This window comes from Rattus rattus, chromosome 11, assembly GCF_011064425.1.
Source record: "Rattus rattus isolate New Zealand chromosome 11, Rrattus_CSIRO_v1, whole genome shotgun sequence".
Classification (NCBI taxonomy): Eukaryota; Metazoa; Chordata; class Mammalia; order Rodentia; family Muridae; genus Rattus; species Rattus rattus.
Genome location: NC_046164.1, coordinates 89,330,502 through 89,356,734, shown reverse-complemented (window position 1 = coordinate 89,356,734; position 26,233 = coordinate 89,330,502). Strand labels below are relative to the sequence as shown.

Genomic DNA, 26,233 nt, shown 5'->3' with positions numbered 1-26,233 from the left:
CTCCTCCTGCCTTAGTCTCCTGAGTAGCTGGGATTACAACTCTGTACTATAGTGCATATTTTCTATCTTTCCACAGGAGATAGAAGTTGACACAAGATTTGCCTTAAAAAAAGTCAATCCAAATTAATTTCCTAGTATTTCTATGCACCATATCCTAGAATCGTCAATCTACCACATTTCATACGGTTTCTCTGACATCCTATCTTTTTTCCCCTCACATGATGCCTCTGTCTTGGTTGCTGTTCTACTAAGCGTGGTGAGGAGGCACAGGTTACAAGACTGTGGAGACTTTCATGTCCCTTCCTCCCATCGGCAGTCTGCACTTTGCACTTACACACTAGGGCAGCACCTACAGTTAGCCGACTGGAATCTGAATTTCTACCTGACAGACTGGATGGGAATGCTCATGCTCAGTTTGGAAGGCAGCTATGATCACTTCTCAAAGATGAGCTAATTTACTATTAACAGACTGGTTTCTCACAGTGCATGTGCAACTTCCTATAGGGATGATGCATGTAGAAACTAATTTCTGATTAGAAGATTAACTCAGGAAAACAAGGAGCCCATTACAAAGAAGAAGTAAATAAATACAAGGGACTTTTGGAATTAAATTTCAAATCTATGACCAAACAGCTATGTATCATCTTGATATTTTAAAGAGCTAACCACATATCTTAACTGCTTGTTGATCGGATGTGGCTAATGTTTACTATCGCGTTATTTACCAGGATCCATTACCCAACCTTTCATCACTAAGGATGCTGTCTATTTAGTTTAGTAAAAACAATGAGAAACAAACACCCATATTCTAATACTAACTGTAAAGATTCTTTAAATCTATGGCTCACATACAGGGTTAGAGGAAAGATCAACCTCAAAAAAATATTTTGCTAATATTTGAAATTAAATACATCCCTGGGCCTTTTCATTGAGTATTATGAAGAAAAATGAAAAAGGTGATTGGGACAATAATTTTAATTGAATGATAGTCGATTCTAGTTAGGCTTCTTTAGAAAATCTAATATTGATTGATTCCACTATTGAAAAAACAAGAATGTATGTCTTCAGGCTTCACTGCTCTATAATCAGGATATAAAAATAAATATCAGTACCAGATTGGTTCTGAGAATGGGAGCCAGAGAGCTTTATTATACCAGGAGTTCTGCCCAGACATGTGCTGAAAACCAAACCCTACAACGATGTCAACAGTGAGAGATTACCTGTGATTGCTGTTGCTCGGAGACGAGGGGGGAGGTGTGGCCACACACACACAACGCACAGACACGCACGCACAAACACAGATCGCTCTGTGGAGGAGGAGGGCACGGAGGCACAGAGGAGCTAAGAAATGTTTACCAGGTCCCAGGATTCCTCCCCACCTCTCTTTTCTTTTCTATTTTATTTTTATTTTGTGTGTATGTTGAGTGCCTGCATGCACATGTGTGCACCATGAGTATGCCTTGGAGCCCAGAAGAGGCATCAGACCTCCTGGAACTGGAGCTCCAGGCAGTTGGGGGCCTCCTAATGTGTCGGATGCCGGGAACCCAGGTCCTCTGCAAGAGCAGCCAGTGCTCCTGACTCTTCAACCTCACAGCCCACCTTTAAACCGCACTACAGTCATGTTTAGATATGAGGTTTAAAAAAATCAACACATTTTAAACATACAGCATGAAAGCATAGTATTTAATCTGATCATAGCAAAGTCACCAACAACAGATTTTTTAACCTTTTTACTTTTAAAGAAAAAAAATCATGTTAGAGTACCTGAAACATATCAGTGTTGCTGTCGTGAGTATATTCAACCACCACTGTCTGGGCTCGAGATAAAGTATACGATATGCTATGCTGGTCCTTGTTGCTTATTGCCTGGGAATGAAAGGGTTAACAGCAAATATTAGCAGTCAATCAAATCAGAAAAATCTCTTCGTTAAAGGAAGATAAAATATTACACACACACATGCACATGCACACACACACACGCACACGCACACACACACACAACATGTATTTCCCTCCTGTAATTTAGGTTAACAGGCAAGAAACTCTATATAACTTCAACTGTTGAGGGACTACAAAATGCTTTTTAATAGTCATGGAGCAAAAACATAAATTTAAAATTATTAAGAATCTGTGTTTTCTTAAAAGCACTTTAAATTCTAAGGGAATTTGTATCAAATACCACGTGGACACTAAAGCCAACACCAATATTTCTCTGTTAAGGGAAAAATTCAAAATCTCAAGGAAAAAAACTTTTATTTTTATATATTTGGTTGTTGAGCCTAGCCTTTAATGGCTGAGCCATCTCTCCAGCCCAAAACTTTTATTTTTAAAGTGACATAAAATTATATACACAGTTAAGCTAGAATTGTCCGTTCATTGTCTAGTCCTACAGATTACAGGGGCTTTACCTATGCTAGACCAGACACAGAGATGTAGAGGGCGATCAAACAGTCCAAGGAGAGATGCATCTCCAGCGGCCGTATTTTTGACTTATCCTAAACTGAACTGCTCTCCTAGAAGCGCTCAGTTTTATTTCAGGTGTTCCATGGTCATGAGTTGAAGACAATATTGGAAGAGGAAAACCTGGTTATTGCACAAAGGAGGTTGCAGAAGAGGAAAACAGTTAAAAGGAAACAAGCGTGACTATACATAGAAAAAAGGGAAAATGCTCGTTTTTGCTTTTTAGCTAATCTGTAACAGTTAAGGCCTTTTGAAGTTCTAATATTTTTAAGAAAATTATTTTTCAAACATCTAAAGGTAATAAATACCTAAGCACCAACTACCTGGTTTTAAAATGCAAATTTACCATCTCTCTTGTTTGTGCACTGTTTTGAGACATCTCTATATATAGCTCTGGTTGGCCCTGCTATGTAGACCAGGCTAGCCTTGAATTCACAGAGAACCCCCTGCCTCTGCCTCTGCCTCTGCCTCCTGAGTGCTGGGATTGAAAGTATGAGCCACTGTACTGGGCTTCTGCCTTTTTGCTTGTTTGCTTTGAGAGTGCGTCTGGCTGTATAACCCAGGCTGGCCTTAAACTTGAGATCTTCTGTGTCGGCTTCTGTAGAGATGACAGGCACGTGCCACACCCGCTCTCGTCCCATCTATTAGGTTTACTGTGTCTGTGTACTTCAGGATGACCTGCACCTCACTATGCAGTGCAGACTAGCTTTGAACTCTGGATCCTCCTATCTTAGTTTCTCGTGTGCTGGATTATACAGGTGTGGACAATCAAACAGACTTATGCTTTTTTAGAGTTACATTTATTTATTTGTGCGTGTGCGCGTGTGCGTGTGAGAACACGGGTGGTGCACACACAGGTGGGAATCAGTGCAGCTTGTGGAAGTCAGTTCTCTCCTTCTGCCATGTGGGCTCCAGGGGTCCAAACGAGGTAGGCCGGGTTGACTGAGAAGTGCATTAACACAGGAGCCATCTTGCATCAAGAACATAGTATAGATAATTTACAAGCACGGCGTTAATGTTTTACTACGTATTTATGCATTCGTAAGTATTTATAATTGTTCCACACTTTAAAGCCTACACAATCCTGCATTAAGAGAATACATTTTCAAATAATTGCTAACTTCTGGAATTTTCTTTAGAGAGCAAGGGACAGGGTCTTACGGTGTTGCCTATGTTGATCTAGAACTTTCCATCCCTCTTTAGCCTCTTAAGGACTGAGATTACAGATGTGTGCACAAGGCTAAGAATTAGCTTTGTTGCTGTTGTTGTGATCAAACACACAGGACATCACACATGCTAGGAAATAAATAACCCTACCATGGAGTTACAGCTTTAGTTCTGAAAGTTAGTTCTTAATTTCTAAAGAGTTGGTGAGTGTTCAAGCTACAATTTTTTTTAAGTGGTCACACCTTTTCTTAACTAGATCAGGGAAAAGAACCACATCTGGGTAAGCCCGAGTCTCACTGAAAGTCAGGGTTGTGGTGTAAGAGACTGAGGATGCAGAGACAGGAGATACCTGGGCTCACCGGCCAGTCAGTGCACTGTGATCAAAGCCCGCCAGCTTCAGTGAGACCCTGACTCAAAGACCAGGATGGAGAATGAAGAGAGCAGTGTTGGCTTGTGCCTGCACAGGCATGTACACAAACACTCACTGCACACACGCATGTGCACACACAAAGGGAGAAAGGACTTTAGAGGTAGATTATGAACATCTCCCTTGGTACTGCATAGCTCAGAGGCATTACTGTATCAGCGATGTTAGTGACTAAGTGAGTTTTAGTACACAGGGCCCAAGGACTGCAGTCTGTGGCAGACACTTCAGAGCAGCCAGACTGAGCCGCTCGTCCTGAACACATTCCTTCTCCACAGAGGATCAGGAGGGGGCACCTTAGAAACAACAGCCCTTCCTCTCTGGCTGAAATCTAATCAGCCTCAAGGACAAGGCACCTAACACAGTAACATATACCAGTTTAATGCAGCTCATTTAACCTAACAAGGACCTAACACAGATGTATAATGTCTATATACATCCTGGGGCTACTTAGCTATTGATAACCTCTAGAAGTCAAGGAACTCAACTCAGTTTGTGCTATAAACTGGAAAGAGAGAAATTCCAAGACAAAATGAAGATTCAAAACTTCCTCTACTTTCACAGTGCCTTAAAGGTCTAGCCTCTAAAACTTGGTGAGGAAATAAAACAGGGCTGGGAGGACTGACTGACAAGGCCTCGGGGGTGAGAGGTTACGTTGTGGGCACCACTGAGAATGCACTTCCGCTGTACACGGTGCTGGGGTAAAATCTCAGCATGTATACGCCAAGAAGAAAATGAACTCAGAGGCCCAGAGAGCCTTGAGATGAGAACACTTTCCATTCCTACCTGCCTCTGCTCTGTCATTAAAAGGGATGGGGAATTCCATATGGCAGCCTTTCAATACTGTACAAACAAAAGGAAAATCTGAGGCAGAACTGGGAAGCACTAGAGAACACAGACCACACATGGGAACATTTCAGTTTTCCAAGGCAGCCTCTTTAGAATGTTGTCTTACCTTGGCGGCCTGAGGAGTGCATGCAATGTGCACGGTGCTGGGCTTCACCCCATTTGCCTTAGGTCTTTTAAACAAAGCAAACCTACTTTTCCTCCTTCCTCTGTCGCCGTTTGGGAGAGACCCATTATACCTGATAGGAAAGGAATATAAAACAAAGTTATAGTTTGCCTTACATGTACATTCAATTCTCAGTTAATTACCTCAGATTCCTTCTCGAAACTGATCTCCAGACCAGCTTGGGTCTGAATCAAAATGAGATTTTTTTCTGGCTATGTTTTGAGCCACAGACAAAATTAAAACCAGCTTTAAGTTATTTATATAAGCAAGGACTGAGTAACAATGATCTGATTCCTTGTGACTATATATTTTAAGGTATATTTTTTGCAACGGTAATTGAAATACAATCTCCTTTGATTGTGAACCCAACACCTTCAATGCTAAACTTTTGAAACCAGCGTGTCTGGACTCCTCCTAGCTGCCCGAACAGAGGAACGCTGATGAGCTGCCAGCTCCTGTCCACCTGAGTTCTAGCCCAATCAGAGGTCACAGCTACGCCTGCTGTTTCAATCTTCTAATCATCACTCTGGAGCACATGTAAATCTCGATAGCAAACAAGCAAGAAATATAACTAAAACAACTGGGCAAACTGAAAACAAACCGAAACATCTGGGTATGTACCACTACCAGGAAGCACTGAGCTCCACCTCACACATCAGTCAGTCCTACACTCAAAAGCAAAAACAAACAAAACCCGCTGGATTAAACAGGCATAGAGCACCTCGTTTCCTCAAGTCCCCGAATGACACTGGCAAACCAGAATACGAATCCAAGTCCACATACGACAGAAACTGGTCACCTGGCAGGGGGAGCCCCAGACTGACCTGTGGGCGTTTCTTGATTATTGATACAAGGTTGTCGAGAGGCGTTTGAGAGGAATGGAGAAGAGTCAGTCATGGACCTTAGCAGGACATGATTATTGATACAAGGTTGTCGAGAGGCGTTTGAGAGGAATGGAGTAGAGTCAGTCATGGACCTTAGCAGGACATGATTATTGATACAAGGTTGTCGAGAGGCGTTTGAGAGGAATGGAGTAGAGTCAGTCATGGACCTTAGCAGGACATGATTATTGATACAAGGTTGTCGAGAGGCGTTTGAGAGGAATGGAGTAGAGTCAGTCATGGACCTTAGCAGGACATGATTATTGATACAAGGTTGTCGAGAGGTGTTTGAGAGGAATGGAGAAGAGTCAGTCATGGACCTTAGCAGGACATGATTATTGATACAAGAGAAGCCACCCCTGGGTGGGTGGAACCACCCCTGGGCTGGTGGTCCTAGGCGATGTAAAGCTACCTTCTGGCCTCTGTGGGCATCGGGCATCCATGCAGACCAAACACCCATACACATTCAGTTAGATTTTTAAAAGGTCATAAGTAAACAAGAAGCTATAATAGTCTGATTCTCAAAAGCATAACAAAGTCTAAAGAGCCAGACATTTAGGCAAAAAATAAGTACCAAGTGGATGGGAGATTCCATAATTTTCGGTTTCTAGACTTCTTAGCTAACAGACTGTATCTACATTTTACAGTTATTCCAGGTTTAGATTAAAATAACTGAATCTCCTCTCCTTCACTCTCCAGATTGCTTTTCTCAGAGTTTAAATGAGTGAGGTGACTGTTGAAGCAAATGTGTTTACTGCTCCCCGAGGTCTGTTTACCAAGGAGTACAAGCAAAGCTGGTCCTTATACACAAATTAACACTACCTCAGAAGGCAAAAGAACAAATATACACGGAGGCACACAAAACTACCTGAAGCAGGAAAGGGAAAGGGTCTTTGGTAGTTGGCCAAGTAGCTAAGGAAAAGTTATCAGAAGAAATGCAAACTGTTCTTCTAGGGTAAGGACAAGGTAAAGCTTTTTCACATTTTCATCTGCGTGTGTGGCTGCTTGTGGTCCAGAAGAGGCTGCTAATATCTTCTGGATCTGGAGTTGCAGGCCACGCTGAACTTCCTGATGTGGGTGCTGGACACTGAGCTCAGGTCTGCTGGGAGTTAGGAATCCTGAGTGCTGTGAGCATCAGTCTCTGAGCCGTCTGTCTGTCCAGCCCTTATGCAGCATGTCAGTGCTAGCAAGAATGGCATAAACATGGTCACTAACGTTCTCCTAACTGCTAACACTGCAAGCTTTACACTCCTCGGGACACAGTGAGGTACAAATTCTTAAAAACAAAATAACAATTCTAACCCACAGACCAAAACAACCACGTTAAACTGAGTTCTATGTGTCACCATGCAGAAATCTTACCCTAAGACAATGAGTTCGCCATATTTTACTGGGGCTTTGGAAGGATGATTTTCTTGATCAGGAGAAAACATGAGCTTGGCTGTCTTTCTCAAATCTCTGTTCACTGGTCAGGAGCGTTGAGACACCTTTTGCATTATTTCCTAGAGAGAAAAAGGTTTTATTAGTAACATGAAAAAGAGTATTTTCCAAGTCTTCACGAACACATCATGAAAATCACTCGAAATACCCGGCACGTGATATTCCCTGATGATGGTTCTGTATTTGACACAAACAGATTAAATGTACATCTGTCTGCCACTTTACAGAATAAAGTTGTCTATTTCCCTATTATTTCTACAAAGTACAATTAAAGACCATGGATAAAATGACGTAAGCAGACATAGAAAATGTTTTCTAAGTCTGTTAAGGGGGGGGGGCTGGCAAGGACGCTCAGCTGGTAAAGGTGCTGCGCACTGAGCTGGGACCCCGCGTGGTGAAGGCAAAGAACCAAGTGCTGTAAACACCATGGTACATGTGGGCACATAATAAATAAACATGAAAAATATGTAAGAAGATATAAAAAGCTGAGAGAGGCAGAACAGTAGGAATTTCGGGATCTAAGGAACAACAAGATAGTAAATTCTCTGTGCTCTTTGGCTAATATATGCCAGATGGAACCGAGGAAGCCAGCAACCTGGAAAAGTGAACTAGTACAGACAAGAGCGAAAACATGCTTGCTTTTTGTTTAAAGGAACAATTAAGTGTCAGTTTGGCAGAGAGAAAGTGCTGACTCTACCTATTCTACTATACCCAAATACTACAGAAACTGCCCATTCTCACCAGCCAGAGCTGGGTGTAGAGTCTTGACAACCATTGGAACCACAAAAGAGACTGAAAATCCAAGTAGGATGGTGTCATGCAGGCTTGGGAAGGAGCCAGGGTGCTTACCCAGGTGCACAGGCCACTTTGGTGGTCAGTCCTAGTGACAGCTTTGGAGACCACACAGATGAATCTCATTTCCACATGCCCTCGGCAGTAGTAAGAAGGATACTTCCTGAAATCTGCCAACAGAGGTTCAGTAGGGAACCTACACTTTATCTCTGTCAGTAACAGATAGACAGACATCCAGGATGCTGACGAAGCAGCGTCAGGAAATGGCAGCGCAAAGAGAAGGCTTAGATAATATACAGTCTCAAAAAAGAATTTGAAAATACCCAGGGTTCAACTTAAGATCCCAACATACCAAGAACTAAAAAGATTTAAAGCAGAAGAGGGGACAACAGGGGACAAGACTGAAATGAGGAATCTAAGACTACCCAACAGAGTTAGACACAGCCATGATAAAACCTCCAAGAAACAATTGCATCTGGGACAGTGGGGATAAAGTACAACGTCTTGGACACAAAGTGGAAACCGCTAAACCAAGACAGATTAAACTGCGGCAAGAGCCCCTGAGGCAGGCTGGACAGAGGAGGCAGAGCCTTCTGGTCGGCCCAGAGCTAACTGCATCACTGCAGCCTAAGAAGAAAACGTGCGAACCACCGCAGTGCTCAAAGACATAATGCCCGACACACAACAAACCCAGGCTGAGAAACAAAACACAGATTCATGAACTAAACAATTCTGTCTCTACATAACCCAAAGGTCTCAGCATCCTGGTAAAAGTTCTAAAGATGGAAATCAGATAAACAAAACAATAAAACAAACAAAAAATGGTATTTTATCTAGAGTGAAGAAGCTATTAGAATGATAGCATAAAATCTCATAAGAAACCACGAGATCCATAAAATAGTGGCTTAATATATTTAAATTATTTTTATTGGAATTAAAATGTAACACATTTCCCCCTTCTGTTTCTTCTCTCCAGCTCTTCTCACACACTCTCTTGCAGCTATCAAATTCATGGCCTCTATTTCTCTAATTCTTGATACATACATACATACATACATACATACATACATACATACATACATGAATACAACATGTTCAATCTAATGTTTGTATGTATAGTACGAACTGTCAACAGAAGAATCTGTATCCAATTAAATCAGAGGGAAGGAATTAACATATTTTCAAGTAGAGAAAAATTTAAAGAACTTGCCAGTGGTACTTCATAAAGGAATGACTAGACGGGATTCTCTCAACAGAAAGAACAGCTAACAGGGCAGCAAAAATATACGTAAATATAAAAAGACCTCTTTTATATTTTCTTCAAATTATAGTATTAGCAAAGTAGATCTACTCCTAAAGTCTGAAGGTGTTACATACATATTTGAGTGACAGCGTACCACAGAGCTAGCAAGTGTTAGCCTGGTTCTAGCTGTAGCTCTTTAAGCAAAGCAGTCTGTTTTCTCTGTCTCTAAGAATAAAGGGACTAAAGCAGAATGGAGGAGATTCTGGAGCTGGGAACATAAGCAGGCACCTGGCCGGGCCTGAGGACTTACTAGTAAAATGTGCACTGTGATATTACTCAGGAGAGGTTCCGGCCGTGGCTGTCAGCCTTCCTAACGCTGTGACCTTTACTACAGTGCCTCATGCTGTGGAGACCCCCAACTGTAAAACTGTGTCACTGGTACTTCATAACTTAATTTTGCTACTGTTATGACTGGAATTTTTAAAAAAGATTTATTTATTGTATGTAAGTACACTGTAGCTGTCTTCAGACACCAGAAAAGGCATTAGATCCCATTACAGATGGTTGTGAGCCACCATGTGGTTGCTGGGAATTGAACTCAGGACCTCTGGAAGAGCAGTCAGTGCTCTTAACCACTGAGCCATCTCTCCAGCCCATGGCTGGAAATTTTTATCAGTAACACTAAGGCTGCAGTCACAGGAACAAGCTCAAACTTAACTTCTACTCTTACCTCTAATATTCTAAAGCCTAAAAGAATTCAGCGCCATCAGTACTGACATACTTAAGTGATCCAAGACTAGCAAGACAAGTTTTCTTCTCTTTCTCTTCCTCCCTCCCTCCCTCCCTCCCTCCCTCCCTACCGAGTGCTGGGATCAAAGGGGTGCATGCAGCACCACCACCTGCCTGGGATTGAGTTTTCTTAAATACAATCAACAGACATCGAATTAGCATTATTAAACCGCAAATAAATGTGTCACAACTGCCGTTTCTCTTTTAGTGCAATTCTTGTACATACTGATGGCCGTAACAGAAATTGCTAGAATGTTTACATGAAGGCCATTGTCTATGTAACGGGTCAGCATTTTTATGATAAACTCAGTTGCTAGAGAGCTTTTGTATCCATTTCCCTTAAATATTCTCTATGTCTTCTTCAGTCTGAGTTCTTCAAAACGAACTCCTGAGTCATTTGCGTATTTGCTGTGGATTCACAGACAAAGCCTGTCCTCACCCTCAATCCCAGTCTGCTCCTTGTCATTACATTAGCTGAGCTGATCTGTGCATGCAGTCCTGTCCCTGTGTGATGGCACTAAGAACTTGAAACAGCACCATTCATTCTACCAAGACAATGGAAAGAATGCTATGAGAACAGCCTTGCTGAGACCTTTGTTGTTGTGTAATCAGTGGGATGAACCAGCAGCTTTTACACAGGAGAACAGTGGGTCAGAGGGGAAGTTGGAAGTTAGCACTTCTGTGTTCTCACTGTCCTTCAGCAGCGGGGCAGGCAAGGGAAGTCCATAGCCCTTCCCAAAACCATAGGCCCCTTCCCAAAACCATAGGCCCCTTCCCAAAACCATAGGCCCCTTCCCAAAACAAGTACTCTGCTACCTACCCACTTCCAGATCAGCCAAACGACATCCTCAGAGTTCTGAGAGCATAGCATATTCCATCCTGACAAGAAAGAAATTAATATTTCCCCCAAGGATAGTTTCTCTCAACTGGGGCTTTTCAGCCTGGGGATCACCAACATCTTGGTACTGTAGTGGCAGAGCCTATACATCTCAGACATGTCAGGAGCACCCCTGGCCTTTACGCAGACGTCTGTCAGTAACGCACATAACTGTGATAATCAAAAATATCCTGTGGTACTGGGCATGGTAGTACAGGCCGAGCCTTCTCAGTACCTGAGAGTGAAGGGCAGCTAAGTGCAAGCCAGCCAGGGTGTCTCAAACATAGCCGCCCACCCCCACACAAATGTCACTACTCCATTCAACCACGCGAACAACCACCTCTTTAATCTTGAACTGGGAATGAGAGAATCTGATCTAACACAGGAAAGTTCCCCTATTTTAATGTGATCCTTAGAACAGAGAAAAGTACTTACAAGTACCTGCTTATTAGCATGGCGTTAACTACTGTCTTTATGGACTGTATATTAAGCCGAGTGCTAATAGAGGGATGGTTTGAAAGTGTAGCTGCAGTTCAGTGTTTTACTAGCAGTGACTGGAGGAGGACAGGAGACCCTCTCATCTTGATAGATGATGTTAACCATCGTGTGTGTGCATTTAAAATGTCTGACAGAGTCTCTTCAAGTGTTCACAGCAAAGGCACTGGAGTTGGGGTGACCACAGAATGAGTCCACGGCCAGGGCTATGGTCAGATAAGGAGAGATCCTCTGGGCCTCTACTCACAGTTGTAAAAAAATAGAAGCAAGCTTTGTTAAGGATGAGAACATCCTTTAGTAAAAGGAATGTCAGTTTGAACAACTCATGGCCTAGGGCCGATCTTGCCCAGCGATCAACAGAATACGAATTCGTACAGAATACGAATTAACAAAATGCTTTCACATAATATTGTTTATTTGACTCTTAAAACAGATATAGGAGTTGAATATGAAGATCTTACTAATTTCCATTTTCTAGACAAAGGAACTGAATAGGTCAGGGACTAAAAATCCATGTTAATTCAGCCCAAGAAACACCAACCTGTCTCCTCTCTATCGTAACTGTGAGTGCAGTCATTCTCTTATAGGAGGAGCGTGGGTGAGGCTCCCAGCAGGAAAGCAGGCTCAAGTTTTCTAATCCACGGCTGACACACACATGAGGCTGAACAGGCTACCTCCTTCATAAGAACCAAGACACCCTGTTATGGTGTCATTTAGGAAACTAGAAAGCATTCTGTATAAAATAACCCTAAACGATTACAGTATAGTGTAAACTAGTAATGGAATACAACCATGACTGGTGCTTTCTGAGGTCACTTCCCCAGTGTCCAGTGTATCTGTCAACCCTACGTCCTGGTAATGACCATCAACAAAATCTCCAATAAATGTGTACTTAATTTTAATAATGGAGGGGAAAAGGAACTCAAGGGGGAACACAGTATCGTACAAAAGCACATTCTTGGTACCATCAGAAAGAAAACAGAAAAGTGAGTCCCGACAGCTCAGGAAGATAGGCCCTCGCATGTGAGTCAAGAAGAAGCTGCAGGGAGAGCCTTCACGATGAGGGATGATAAGGGAAGCAAGGTTTGCTTAAGTGGTCATCCCTCAGACCCCAAGTCCTTGTATTCACTGTGTCACTAGAAAATGTAATTTTACAACAACCAGGAACTCAAATATATTTGTTGTCCTCTGTCCATGTCTAGCCTGTATTTGGCAATTTTAGATTACTTAAATTGCTGAGGTGGTTATATATGTTTCTGAGAAAGTAAGACAGAAATCCCCCTATTAACTATTAAAGTGACAGCGTTTTACAGGAAGGGAAAGTCTGGTGGGACTCAGCACTACTCTGAATACAAGCGTAGGAAAAGTAAAGGGAGTTCTAGCTCCTAAGTCAACACCAACACCATCTGCCCCCAGCCCCTTTACAATAGCTGATGCAGGGTTGTCTCTGTGCCAAGCACTATTCTAAACATTTGACACATGTGATTTAAACCTCACAACAACCGTAAGAGATCGTAGCTACTCTAAGGCTCAATTAATAGGAAAGACCACCACTAGGCGTTAAGGTCACCGAGGGGGGGGGGGGTGATTACACTTGGAAAGTAAGTTAACCGGCTCAACTCTGCACACCGAAGCACACACGGTCTGTACGGCTGGCTCCATTGTCCACCAGGCACAATCTTAAGAACGAACCTCTTAAAGTTGAGTTTTAATGTACAAGGGATAAAATTTAAGCTCAGGGAAAATGAATATAATGAATTCTCCCTAGTGCTTCAAACTATTATCAATGTAAGAAATTTGGAAGTTAGAACACCAAGTAATACGTTGTATCGTATTGCCATTGTTTTATTTTTTTAGGCATAGAAATAATTTTTAAATAGACCATGAAAGAAAGTAGCACTAAATGATGATTCTGAGAACATCTGCCTAGAACAGCAACAACAGCCACCTTCTGTGAGTCAGAGAAATAAGGAAACATTCCATTGGCACAATGCAGCTTCACTCAGCTGAAATGCAGAATGAAAGGATGTCACCTGCAGGAAAATGGAGCACTGGAGGCCATGCTACACGAGATAAGCCACCCTCTTCCTCATGTGTGGAACTTAGATTAAAAAGATATCAATACTGTTATAAATATTTTCAAGACATAAAAGTAGAAGGGGTAATATTTTGGGGAAGATGGAGAAAAAGTTATGGGACAGGGTAACTATGAGTAAAGTATATGATTATACATGCACAAAAAGCTGCAACAAACCATCACTTTGTATGAAGAAGATATGCTAATAATAATAAATTATGGTGGGTGAGATGGCTCAGCAGATAAAGGTGCTTGCACAAGCCTCCTGACCTTAGTTCAATCCCTGGAGCCACCTAAAGGGGTAAAGGAGAGAACTGACTTCACAAAGTCGGTTTCCGAACTTTACACACACACACAACACACACAACACGCGCACGCACACACACACACACGCCCATGCACTATAATATTAAACCAAACTGAAGAGTAGAAATATGTAAAAGTACATGCTTTTGTTATAATGCCTTAATGTCAAAATATCTCCCCAAGGGTATTTACGAATTACCCTAGGGGAAAATACTAAATACAAAGAGGAAGAAATGAAGTAGTTACTGATGTTGGCCAACTGATCAAGGTTAGCACTGCCTGATCAGAGAGCTGTCATCACTTTTCTTTGGTGATGCAATGAGGTATGTTGTAAAGAGCCTCAATCCAAGCACAAGAGCCCACGAAGCACATCCAAAGTGGCAGGCCTACAAAATTACTACGAAGACTGTAAAGGTCTCGCAGCCTCAGAAACTGAAGAAGAGTAAGACGCAACGGATACAAGCAACATGGGGACGTGAACTGGATCCTGTGCCAGGCGACACACACTGGGAGAAAGGCTGCTGAAACCATGTGGTTAAGCAAACAGCACTGTACCAACGGCGTCAGGTTCCTGGTCTTGACCAAAACATCTGGTAAAGTTTACCAAACTATTTCAAAATAGAAAACCACCGCCACCGCCACCGCCACCGCCACCGCCACCGCCACCACCTGAGAGCAAAGTAAGCTTCTTAAAGTCAAGGCATTAAAAATGAACAAGGGCAGGGAGAGGGTTCAGCAAGCAAAGGCACCTGTGGCCACGCCTGAGTGCAATTTCTGGGACTCACATGGCAGGAGAAAACTCTTCAAAGTTTCCCTAAATAAATATAATTCTAAAATAAGTTCAAGATTCAAAGCCTGCGTTCACGACTGCATACAACTCGCAGCTTAAGTTCTGTGTTGCTCGCACACTTTTCCAAATCCTAGGGTCTTCCAGGTCCTTTGCTTGATTTCTGAAGATTTGCTTTTTATTTTGGCTGGAGAGCTGTTCAGGGGTTAAGAGCACAGATGTTTTGGCAGAGGACCCAGGTTCAGTTCCGTGCACCTACATGTGGAAGGTGCTGGGTCCTCTGGAGCTGGAGTAACAGGTAGTTACGGGCCTTTCAACACGTGCTGGGTTCCCAGCTCTGCTCCTCTGGCAAGAGCAGCAGGCACTCGTGACCACTAAGACCATTAATTTAATGTTAACCATTAAATCCAATCTCTGCCTGGGCCCCCAAGTCCTGTCCACAGCCTTTAACCAAGGGGCCCACTGGAGTGACACCAACATCAAAGTGTCATCCAGTTCTACCCACAACAACCAGAATTCTATATTTTTTCTTAAAAAGAAAAAAAGACATATATAAAGGTGTCTTATTAAGCTGTGGGTGGTCTTAAAAACCATTTTATATACTAGTAACATAGCTTCTGAGTGAATGTCATACAGTGAAATTTTTAAAAGTATCTGCATTTATTTCAGTTCTGCCAGCTATGTAATCTCAGCGAATTTTACTCTTAAAGCAAGAATTTTTTTACTGGGTATTTTCATTTACATTTCAAATGTTATCCCCTTTCCCAGTTTCCTGTCCATAACCCCCCTATCCCATATCAACTCCCTTCCCACCTCCCTGCCCTGACATTCCCCTACACTGAGGGTTCAACCTTGACAGGACCAAGGGCTTCTCCTCCCATTGGTGCCCAACAAGGCCACCCTCTGCTACATATGCAGCTGGAGCCATGGGTCTGTCCATGTACTCTTTGGGTAGTGGTTTAGTCCCTGGGAGCTCTGGTTGGTTGGTATTGTTGTTCTTATGGGGTTGAAAGCCCCTTGAGCTCCTTCAATCCCTTCTCTAACTCCTCCAACTGGGTTCAGTGGTTGACTGTGAGCATCCACCTCTGTATTTGTCAAGCTCTGGCAGAGCCTCGCAGGAGACACTATATTAAAGCAAAAATTTAAGATGACCTAGGAAGGGGAGCCCTGAGAGGAAGAAGCATGAAATGTAAGCAGAAACCCTAAGGTAAGTAAGATTGGTACATTTCATTTAAAAAGCTTTTAAATAAAATCTTAAAAGCAAGTGTTTTCTTGAATTATCTCATTATCACAGTGCTTCCTTCAGAGATAGTTTTGTAAAATAAGCTATCACGACATAGGACTGACCCTAAAATCTTGGGACTCTGAGTAAGAACTCTACCCAGTTCCTTATGAACTCCCAAAGTTACCAACCAGTTCTTCAGCACGTGGGTCTCCTATCTCATAAAGGCAGGGACAATACTCATCCTCTGTTATTTGATGGGTAGGATTTCTCATGAGTACCAAAACAAAACAACTTTGCAGTAAGATTTCAATGCTGGGTTCACTCATCAAATACCCTTGCCTCCTTTTATAAAGCAACCTTACACCTGGCAAGATGCGAATTTGTGCCTCAGTAAAATTACCAATAACTAAAAGCTATAGAGTCCAGGGTGCCATAAAATTATTCCAGCTGGAATATTATCCAGCTAGTAAGAAAAATGAAGTTTACAGATAAAGGGGTGGAGCTAGAAGAAAACCATCCTGCGTGAGGACAAGTGTTGCACGCTTTCTCTCAGACATGGTTTTAGCCTTAAGTTTTAGATATGTACGCTCCAACCCAATAAGCACAGCGACTAGGTACCTAGTACGGGGTCAGATGGAGGAGAGGATCTTCCAAGGAAGGGAAACAGTACATATCTTATGGCGAGAAAAGGGGGAAGACGGAGAATACGCGTACTAAATAGGGAGGGGTGGCAGAGCAGGGAAAGGAGGGAATGTGCGGAGGGATAACAACACTCACTCAGTCTTTTGAGAAATCATGCTACAGACACGCCCTAAATATATAGGTGTATGGGAGTGATCTAAGTAGAGAACCAAGGAACAGAGGGGACCGTGCTCTGGACAGACCTCCTGCCAGGAGCGGGTCGCACAGTGTTGAATCACTGGCCAATCACAGCTATGGCCATTGTTATTAGTTGGTCTCTCTCACCTGATGGCAAGGCCTAAGATAGCACTGTCTTATGTCATTGATCAGAGAAACTGAACTAGTGTCCAATTAGTAGTTTCATGATGACACCCTAACTAGACAATGTGCAGAGCGAGAGACTCTGGGGCTCTTGGACCTGAGTGGGATGTCTTTATTAAACCCTCCCCTCGACGCCCTATGCAAAGGGGGCAGGAAGACTGCAAGAGCCAAAGCCATGCATGATTTCACAGAAACTGTTTTCCAGACACAATGGGGCTGATGAAAAATGGATTCACAGAGACTGGTGGCACACACAACATCTGTATAGGTTCAAGCCAGACAGGACCCCAGCAGTGAGGGGGCAAAGTAGACATGGAGACCCAATCCTAACCAAGAAGCTATTTGCAGCTGATACCTGCTGGCAAAGGGAACGAGTTTTCCCAACGGAGTGTCACTGGGTAGATCCATATACTCCAGGGCAGACCCCACAGCAGGAGCGCTTGGTCAATAAACTCTGTGGAGGGTTTGGCTTTTTGTTTTGTGGTATTTATTTATTTTAAGAAAATGCACACACATAAAGTTGGATGAGTAAGGAGGTAGGAGGGATACAGGAGGGGTTGAGTGAGAGGAAAAACATGATCAAAATGTAGTCTATGAAAAATAAATGTTCTTCAACTGTAAGAGTTAAAACAATGATTTCCAATGATAATGCAATGTAAAAAACCCAAGTACTTATTAAATACCTACTAAGTATTTAATTAAGAATACAAGTAGGGATTAATAAACGCTTTGTTGTTATGATGGTGTTGCCCCATCTCTTAAGACCTAAGCATTTCTCTGATTTAACTGTGTTTCTTGGTAACTAGGCTAATATCTATACCATCAGTGCTAACAGCTAAGATATAATCTTAAAAATCTCAAAATCTACTACAGTTCATTTTAACATCAAATGTTTCATATATATGAAATTTTATTTTTATGTATTATCTTTTAAAGAGAAAAATCAGATGAGTTTGGACATATTTTTACTACTCTTATAGAAGTTAATTTTTTAGGTATTTTCTTTTCAAAATGTTTTAATAAACTTCATTTAAAAAAGAATAAGAAGAAAATTTTAGTTGAATTTCTAACTACGAGTGAAGTAACTTTTTTTCAGAGAAGGTAGCTTTCCATAAAGAGAAGCTATTACTAAAAAATGACAATTACTGCTACTTTCAGCAAACGATGGCAGTTTAATCCTGTAGTTTCACTTCCTTCTTTGTCCTTGAAAAGTTCTGAAGACTCACAGGTGATCTTTCTCTGACCAAATCATACTGTGTTCTCCAGAACTTTGCAACAGTGGTTTAGAGACAATGTGTGTGAAAGTCAAGAACGTTCTGTTTTTAGAACCAAACCCCCTTCATATAGATGCGTATGTCTGGGCTGTTCCCCATCTGCTTACTGTTACATTATCACATTACAAATATCCCAAACAACTAAATTATGATCAATTTTCCAATTTGTCTTACCTATCTTTTTAATGTACAAGAAATTACTTCCTCACAGACTAGAAAACTGGGGGAAATGATCATACATGCCAATATCTAGATCAGACCTAGTTTCTTTAGAATTTACCACAAAAACAATTTTTTTCAGATATATTTTTTCTTTTGGTGAAAACAGAACCCTTCTGAGAAACAATGCCTGTTACTTTTTGGTGGAAAGATTCCCTGCAGTTAATAATTGATTAGCTATAACACTATTCAATCTCTTTACCATAACCATCAGAACAATTAGGATACCCAGGTGGAAACACTCCTTAAACCTCCCTAAAGCAGCACACTGCTGAACTACTAAATACGTTTCTTCAAAGAACAACACATTTCTCAAGCTTGGGAGGAAAACAGATTGATAACATTAGGTCCTACGACACACACAAGCTGAGTGCTGTGGGCTGGTCTTCAAACACCAAAAATGAGAGCAGGCTTCCATTTCCGGCTGGTGTGAGATCAGCAGCCATAACACCTGTAGTTAGCATATTTCTCTGGCTTTTCTCACTGCTGATAGGAGGTTAATAGTTAAATTCTAAGAACACAGAAACTTTGGACTTGAGATTTACCCAGCCTTTGTCCTAAGATGGAGGAAATTTAATCACACATAACACAATTCTGGAGTTAAGGATGAAAAACAACAATTAAAAGCAGTCTGCTTCAGCTCGCTTCCTTTCGCAAGTTTACCTCTGCCCTAAGCTCAGCATGAACCTTAAAATCAAGCCCCAGAGCACCCACCTTTTAATTTTGTTGCTATCACCACGAGCTAAACCACCTTCTCATCAGACTGCCGATTGCTCTGGGAACCAATGCTGCGCTGAGCGTCTGTTCAGTGTTCTTTCACTGAAACACCTCAGAATGTGTGTGGGCGGGCCTGCGTTACGCAAAGTAGGTAAACACTATGGGAGTCGAGCTTCTATTGGTTGAAGCAAGAATTCATTTCTTGTATGTGGCCCAAAAGGGAAGAAACGGAAGTAAGAGGAAGCAGAGAATAATTTTTAACACAGGCTTAGCAGCAAATTATAGAATAAAGCACTTCAAAAGAAAAATATCCTACTTCTTAAAAAGCCATTCAGATTAACTATGTACCTGCTCTGTAAATGCTGAAAATATAATTAAGATGGTGAACTATTGGCTCATGATAGTAACTAAAACAGCCTGCTTTCATAAGAAACAGATGCAGTATAATAAATAATCAGTTAAGCACTCCATGTGAGAAACTAAAATCAATAAATTCACATGTGCAAACTATCTATTAAGTACTATGAAATGAATTTTATTTTTTCCTTCTGATCTGGTCACAAAATACTACATTATCTAGGGCATAAAATCAGGTGTAAATTTCTAGCTTTGTATTTTTAAATAAACTAGTGCTAAGGAGCAGTTCCGTAGGTGGGATGCTTGCCTAGAAGGTTCGACTTTCGGGAAAGCAAGAACAATAGACAGACGAAACAGACAAACAAATCAGATTTGTCTGTGATCATGGAGAAATCACAGCACTACCTAGACACAAGTCTACTGAGCTTTATATACTCCCTCCTGAGGGCATCCTATGTAAGACGTTTTGTTAATCTCGGACCACCCACCCCACTTGCAAATTCCTTCTCCATTCCCCTTCTAGAAAAGCCCTTTATCTACCAGGAATAGGACTATACCGAGCAAAAGTCTATCTACTTCTCTGTATAGCCAAACATGATTAATTATGTTTGTTTTTCTTTTTCAATTGGGTAAAATTTAATTGAGAAAAATGCTGGTTTCTATTTGCTCACCAAGCTGCACAAGCAAGTCCTTTACATTAAACTGAAGTTCCATGTGAACCTACATACTGATGAGCTCTTACTGAGCTCTCCAGTCAGGGCTAGAGATGGCTCAGAGGCTGAGAGTGCTGGCTGTTCTTCCAGAGGACCTGGGTTTATAACCGTAAACTGCTAGGGGATCTGATGCCCTCTTCTGGCCTCTTGGGGCACCAGGCATGCATGGGGTACAAGTCTATATCCAGAAAACAAAACAAAACAAAAACCCCTACACACATCAAAGAAGAATAATAAAGTTCTTAGTGGTACTCAAGTGTCTGGTCCTAGTAAAGTGCCTGCCCCCAAATTGATGCTGGTAGTCATGGTTAGGAGTTAGTATGGAAATGCTCTCTAATTTGACGGTCTAAGATTTAATTAAATTATGCTATATTGAATGGTACCATTACTAGTGACACAATTCCAAAGTCAGTAAGTGCTCATATTGATCTTAATTAGAATCAAAAGTCTTGCCTAGAAATAGTTTTTGAAGTCATAAAAATAATTTTGCTGGACCTAAATTTGTCTGCGAAGCCTTCTCTCACAATGCACCCACAGGTCAACAGCTCTGATTCATAGCATGTTTGTAATATTTAAGACAATACTGTCACAATCACTAGTGCCTTGGCAAAAATGAGCGCCCTGAGAGCTGGCAAGTTTATATCCATTCCCCCCAGCATTCCGTAACTGTCAGCACATCTTAAACTCCCTCCAGGGGACCTTCCCACCATTGTTTCTGGTCCTTCTGCTGGCAGCAGGACCACTTAGGACACAGTGAAATAAAGACGCTCAGGTGGCCTGTTTATGTCCAGTATAGATACCCAGACTCCAAAGCTCAGTTAGACAGTCCAAATACATCCTGGGATCCTTCTATCTGAGGACACTGGCTGTCATGTTATTCTAGGCCAAGGATTGCTCAAGAAACCGGACATGACAGGTTCAACACTCATACCAAACAGAATGTAGTGCAGCTGTGATGCTGAATGCCAAAACAAAGCCTAAGGACCTGCCTGCCACTCTTTGGATTAACACACCAACTCTCCTTACATTTGGAAGTGTATTTCTTGTTCATTCCTAGGGGAACCAACAATCAAACAGCCCATCCTTACTTATTTCAGGCTATGTATCCTAGACAATACATTTTTCTTAAAGAGCTCTGAGAAGATACTAAAAACAAAACTTCCCTGTGTTTTCAATGATTGTGATGAACTGCTTTCAAAATAGGCTAAAGACATAGCCATAACACAGAATGGCTAGAATTAAATTTCTAGATTTTTCTTCCGTTATCTAATTTCTAACTACTTAACAAAACATTTTTACTTCTGACATTTGCTTTTATTTATAATGATGTTTGATTAATAACATCAAAGAAGCCAGTGTAAAAACAAAACATAACCAAACCTTTAAGTAGCTTTCTTGGCTGGTGGGAATTAAGTTACTAAGCTTTGGACCTGAATCTCGGCAAACTTTCTTCTGTTCTAAACACCTGGCTAGGACTATTAGAGCTCCACCTCCTCGCCTCACTCATGTACTTCAGTTGAACTCAAGGACCAGTGATAAACTTGTCCCCAAAGACCTTTAAAATCAGGATCCTTCACAGGGTAACCAAGACAAGGTACACTCACCTCACAGTGTCCAGCCAGTCTCGTGTGTTTCTTTCCTTTACTGTCCTCTCTTTTTCTTATGTGCTGTGGCCAGGTTTCAGCCTCACCTCTGGACACAGCTGTCCTTTGAGAACTTGCTTCTCTAATGAGCCATGCATACTTGCAAGGCTGCAGTCAAGGACTCATTCCTACAGTCCCTGTGCCTCTGGCCACACCCTAAGCAGGTGTGTAACTTCTCTTCCTTCAGGTCGGCCTTTCTGGGGGTGCTGCTTTGGTCACGTTTGACTAGCCACAGTACAATTCATTAGGATGGCATCTGCTTTCCACAGTGAGCTGCTGCTGTTTGTTTGTTTTTAATTGGCCGTATGGATATGCCCAGTTTTTTATTTGCCAAATCAATGTAACTCCAATCTCCAAGAAAGTATTCATTAAGTCCAAGTTTTGTTAACAAAGCATAATTCTCCCTGGTCAGGAGCAATAAAAAGTAAATAAAAAGTCACTAGTGAAACTATACTTTGAAGCTGAAAAGAATTTCAACAAATATACTGTTCGATTTGCTCCTTCCAAGTCTGCTCTTTTATAGATGAGAAAGTCTGTAGGCATATGTATAAGGTCAGGTTATTTGATGAAGGCTGGAGTGCTAAGTACTGATCTAACCAATGAAACACTTGATTCCCATGTCAGGACTTAGTTGTAGGAAACATCCCAAACACCAAAGAACGAAGCCATCAGCCAACAAGCGACTGCAATGCACTGTGTAGTAGTAAACAGGGAGTAAAATATTCAGTACTGCTCTTTATTTGTTTTAACTGTTTAAAGATTTCCTTGTTATTTTATGTTTGCCTGCATTTCTGTATATGTGTGTGTGTACTATGTGCACGCCTGGTGCCCAAGGCGGCCAGAAGAGGGTGTCAGATCCCCAGGAACTGGAGTGACAGGCGGTTGTGAGCCGCCATGTGGATGCTGGCAACCACACAGTCCGCTGCAAGAAGAGCTGCAGGTACTCTAGCTGATGAGCTGCTTTCCAGCCTAATTTGAAGTTATTTCATAAAGCGAAAATGGACAAAAACTTGATGACAGGCACCACGGCGACATACGTGCCTTTCCTTTCTGTGTACATGTGTGGGTTGGGGGTGAGGTGTATATGCCTGCAGAGACCAATATCAGACATCTTCCTCTACAGCTCCCACTTATGTTCTGAGACACGGTCCCCCGCTGACCTGGAGCTAGCTGCTTCTGCTAGACTGGGTGCCAGCAAGCCCTCAGAATCTGCCTCTGTCCCACCCAACCTCTCCAGCGCTCGTTACAGCTATGTACTGTTATGCTTAGCTTTGATGTGCATGCTAGGAATCCAAATTCAGATCGAGTGTTTGCACAGCACTTTATAAATCTCTCAGCTATCTCCCCAGTACTGAGACGTTCTGTTTGTGCGTTTGTTTTGCACACCAGACACAGCATGAACTAGTTATTCAGACACTTACTTTGTGGGCTCTGCTTACTTGAAAGTCTCCTCAAATACACACAAGAAATCCTGGTATGGAAAGTAGTGCCACGACTGATACACGGAATGGAAAAGTAGTTTTCAACCCTACATCTGATAAAGGAAACTACAGGATGTCACTTCCCTTATCTAGCACAGGAGAGCGGTAATCATAGTAATAGTAATAATATAAGCCTGGTAAGGCTACTGAAATATGACAACCTATAATTGCTGTTACTGAGAAAATGGGGCAGTCACTTTGAAAAATAATTTCACAAATATACAGTTACCACACTACTAAGCAACTTAATCCACAAGCACAGACACAAGAGAAATTAAAACCTAGGTTCACACAAAACTGCATCAATGTTTACAGCATTGCCCCAAACTGGAAATATTCATAACTGCCCCAAGGTGGAGATAGACCAAGTGTCTACCAACTTATAAATAAGTAAAACGCACACACCCTCGCAATGAGGCATTATACTGGTAGCCCTTGAAAACAGTCCTGGATATGCAGCACCATGAATGGACTTTCAAAACAATTAGCTAAGTGAAAGCCGTCAGTCAGGAGACGCACAGTGGACTTACAGGAAAGGTCCAGAACAGCAGTCAGAGAGAGGGGGCTGGTACGTGGATGACTGCCTGCATATCTCTCTCTCTCTCTCTCTCTCTCTCTCTCTCTCTCTCTCTCTCTCTCTCTCCCTTTCTTTCTTCTCCTCCCCCCTCTTCTCTCCTTCTGTGTGTAAGGCAAATAGAAGACGAGAGTGACAGATAAAGGACATTTATTTCATGTAACTTAGTGCTCTAAAATTTCAATGATGGTTTATACAAATCTATGAAACCATTTAAGTACGCAAATTAACGATATGTAAATTAGACCTCCATACAGCTGTGAGACTAAAAGGCCAATGAATAAAGCACCAGAAAAACAATTAGCAGGATAACTAGACACACGAGGAACTAGGTAACAATGAAAACGGCTAGCAAATAAAGTCACAAGCTCAAGATCTTAGTCTCACAGCACTACCCCCAAATGTGTCATCTAGACATTATGGTGCAAACTGTAATTCGATCACGTAAGGAAGCTGGGGCAGCAGGATTACAAGCTATACAGTGAGACTGTCACAACAAGAAAAGAAGCCCAGACAACCTGCACTTCTGACCTACTGGGCTCCTTACCCTTCCTCGGTTCCATGATCCATCAGTACAGTTTACAGAAGAACTCAAAAGAACAAAAGAATGGCTCCTAAAGACAAGTCGGAGTCAGCTCTCGGGAGCCTAAAGCAGGAAGATCACTTGAACCCAGGAGCCCACTAAAAACAGAAAAGCAAGTGAACAGTACCACGTGTAGACAGCCAAAGGGAAGGGCAGACACTGAAAGTGATGGTATGGGGGGTGCATGCCCTGTGCAGATATGCCTCTACCAGGGCCCAGTTCACTGACCCAAACCCAATCTTCACACTTTCTAGTCACTCGGTCTTTCTGGTGACCAGTCCCATCCTGAGGCTAAGCAGGGATTCCATTCTAAGTCATCAAGTACATGACCTCAAGGTTGATCTAAAAGGAACTCCTATTATGATTACCAAGGGCTAGTTTTAGCTCTACGCTGGGAACCCTGCCTGGCATTAAGCATTCAGCATGCTTGGAGCTTTCTCTAGCACAGCACCAAAGGTTGAGCAGTCAAATACCTCAATACAAACCCACGCTCAGCAGTATTTGACTTAAGTCCCGCCCCCCTTTTAAAGTAGAACAATATAGGTTTATTACAGGAAACTGAGGCAAACTCCTGGGTGTGAAAGGGTGTTTAATATGACTTAAAACAAAGATATCAAACCACGAATCTGGTGTTAAATCCAAAGCGTAAACAGCAGACCTGTCTACTTCAGTGATGTCGTTTGCTTGATCCCTAAGAGTCCTCTGATGATTACTACTTCTAGGTTCCCATTGGCTGTCCTCTACCACTGGAAGATATAAACCAGCCTCCTTTTGCGAGGCAAGGTTAGCTTTCCAAAAATGCTTACTCCAACTTCTATCAACAGTTCTGGCTTCTCCCTCCACTTCAATTAGCCTGGATGTTGGACTAATGTCCAAATTATGGACTGTGGCATCTCTGCTTGTAATTTTTCCACCTAGCGTTTTCATTAATGTAATCACTAACTCAACAAATACTATTTACCATACAACCAGAAGCAGCAAGAACATTTAAACTAAAGCAAAAACGTTAATTAACATGGTTATGAAAAAAGGTGTATTTCAGTCAGCCCAAGACATACAACACTTAAATAATTTATTGTACAGAAGAGGCATTCGTGTCACAGAGCAGGTGTACAGGTCTGAGGAAATTTGGAAGAGTCAATTCTTTATTTCCAACATGTGAGTCCTGGGGACAGAACTCAGGTCTTGAGGCTTAGTAGAAAGAACCTTACCCACTGAGCCACCTGGCCCACCCCCAGATACAGTATCAATGTTCCTTAATATTAAATACATATGATATCAAAGAAAAGTGGTTCCAGGGCAAGCTTCATTCTAAGAGGGGTGTTTGGGCTGGACCCTGGAAGGCACTGGGGAAGGGAAGCTAAGTGAAGAAACAACTGCCATCCAGACAGGAAATCGTGGGAAGGAAGACCACTGTGTGTGTGGGTAAGGGCAAGCCGTTGGCTTCCTGGAGTACAGATTTGGCTAGATCAGGAAAAGCCAGAAGAAATCAGGGGCTAGGCTTTTGTGCTCAGAAACTATTAGAACACGCACACGCGTGCATGTAAGTGAATGAGACGCACCTGGAGGGTAAAAAGTGCCTGGTATGTCGAATCAGAACAAAGACTGAATGTCACCCACTCTTTGAGGCTTCAGAAAGAAAGCAGACATGCAGAGCAGGCATAAAACTCCATATACACTAAAATTAATCTTTAC

The 26,233-nt window shown here is 42.0% G+C and overlaps 1 protein-coding gene across 2 annotated transcripts in view; it reads right to left on the bottom strand.

Moving 5' to 3' along the window:
• The window catches only part of Peli1 (pellino E3 ubiquitin protein ligase 1), a 55,222-nt gene that overhangs the window by 4,091 nt on the left and 24,898 nt on the right, over window positions 1-26,233 (bottom strand). The window contains exons 1-4 of one of the 2 annotated variants that reach the window (XM_032915879.1): window positions 19,185-19,599; window positions 7,307-7,446; window positions 5,007-5,136; window positions 1,765-1,866 (exon numbers count right to left, since the gene is read on the bottom strand). In XM_032915879.1, the coding sequence (XP_032771770.1) occupies window positions 1,765-1,866; window positions 5,007-5,136; window positions 7,307-7,377 (303 nt within the window). In that variant the 5' untranslated portion in view covers window positions 7,378-7,446; window positions 19,185-19,599. Of the gene's footprint in view, window positions 1-1,764; window positions 1,867-5,006; window positions 5,137-7,306; window positions 7,447-19,184; window positions 19,600-26,233 lie in introns of those variants that run through there. The other variant, XM_032915878.1, reaches the window with a different exon arrangement.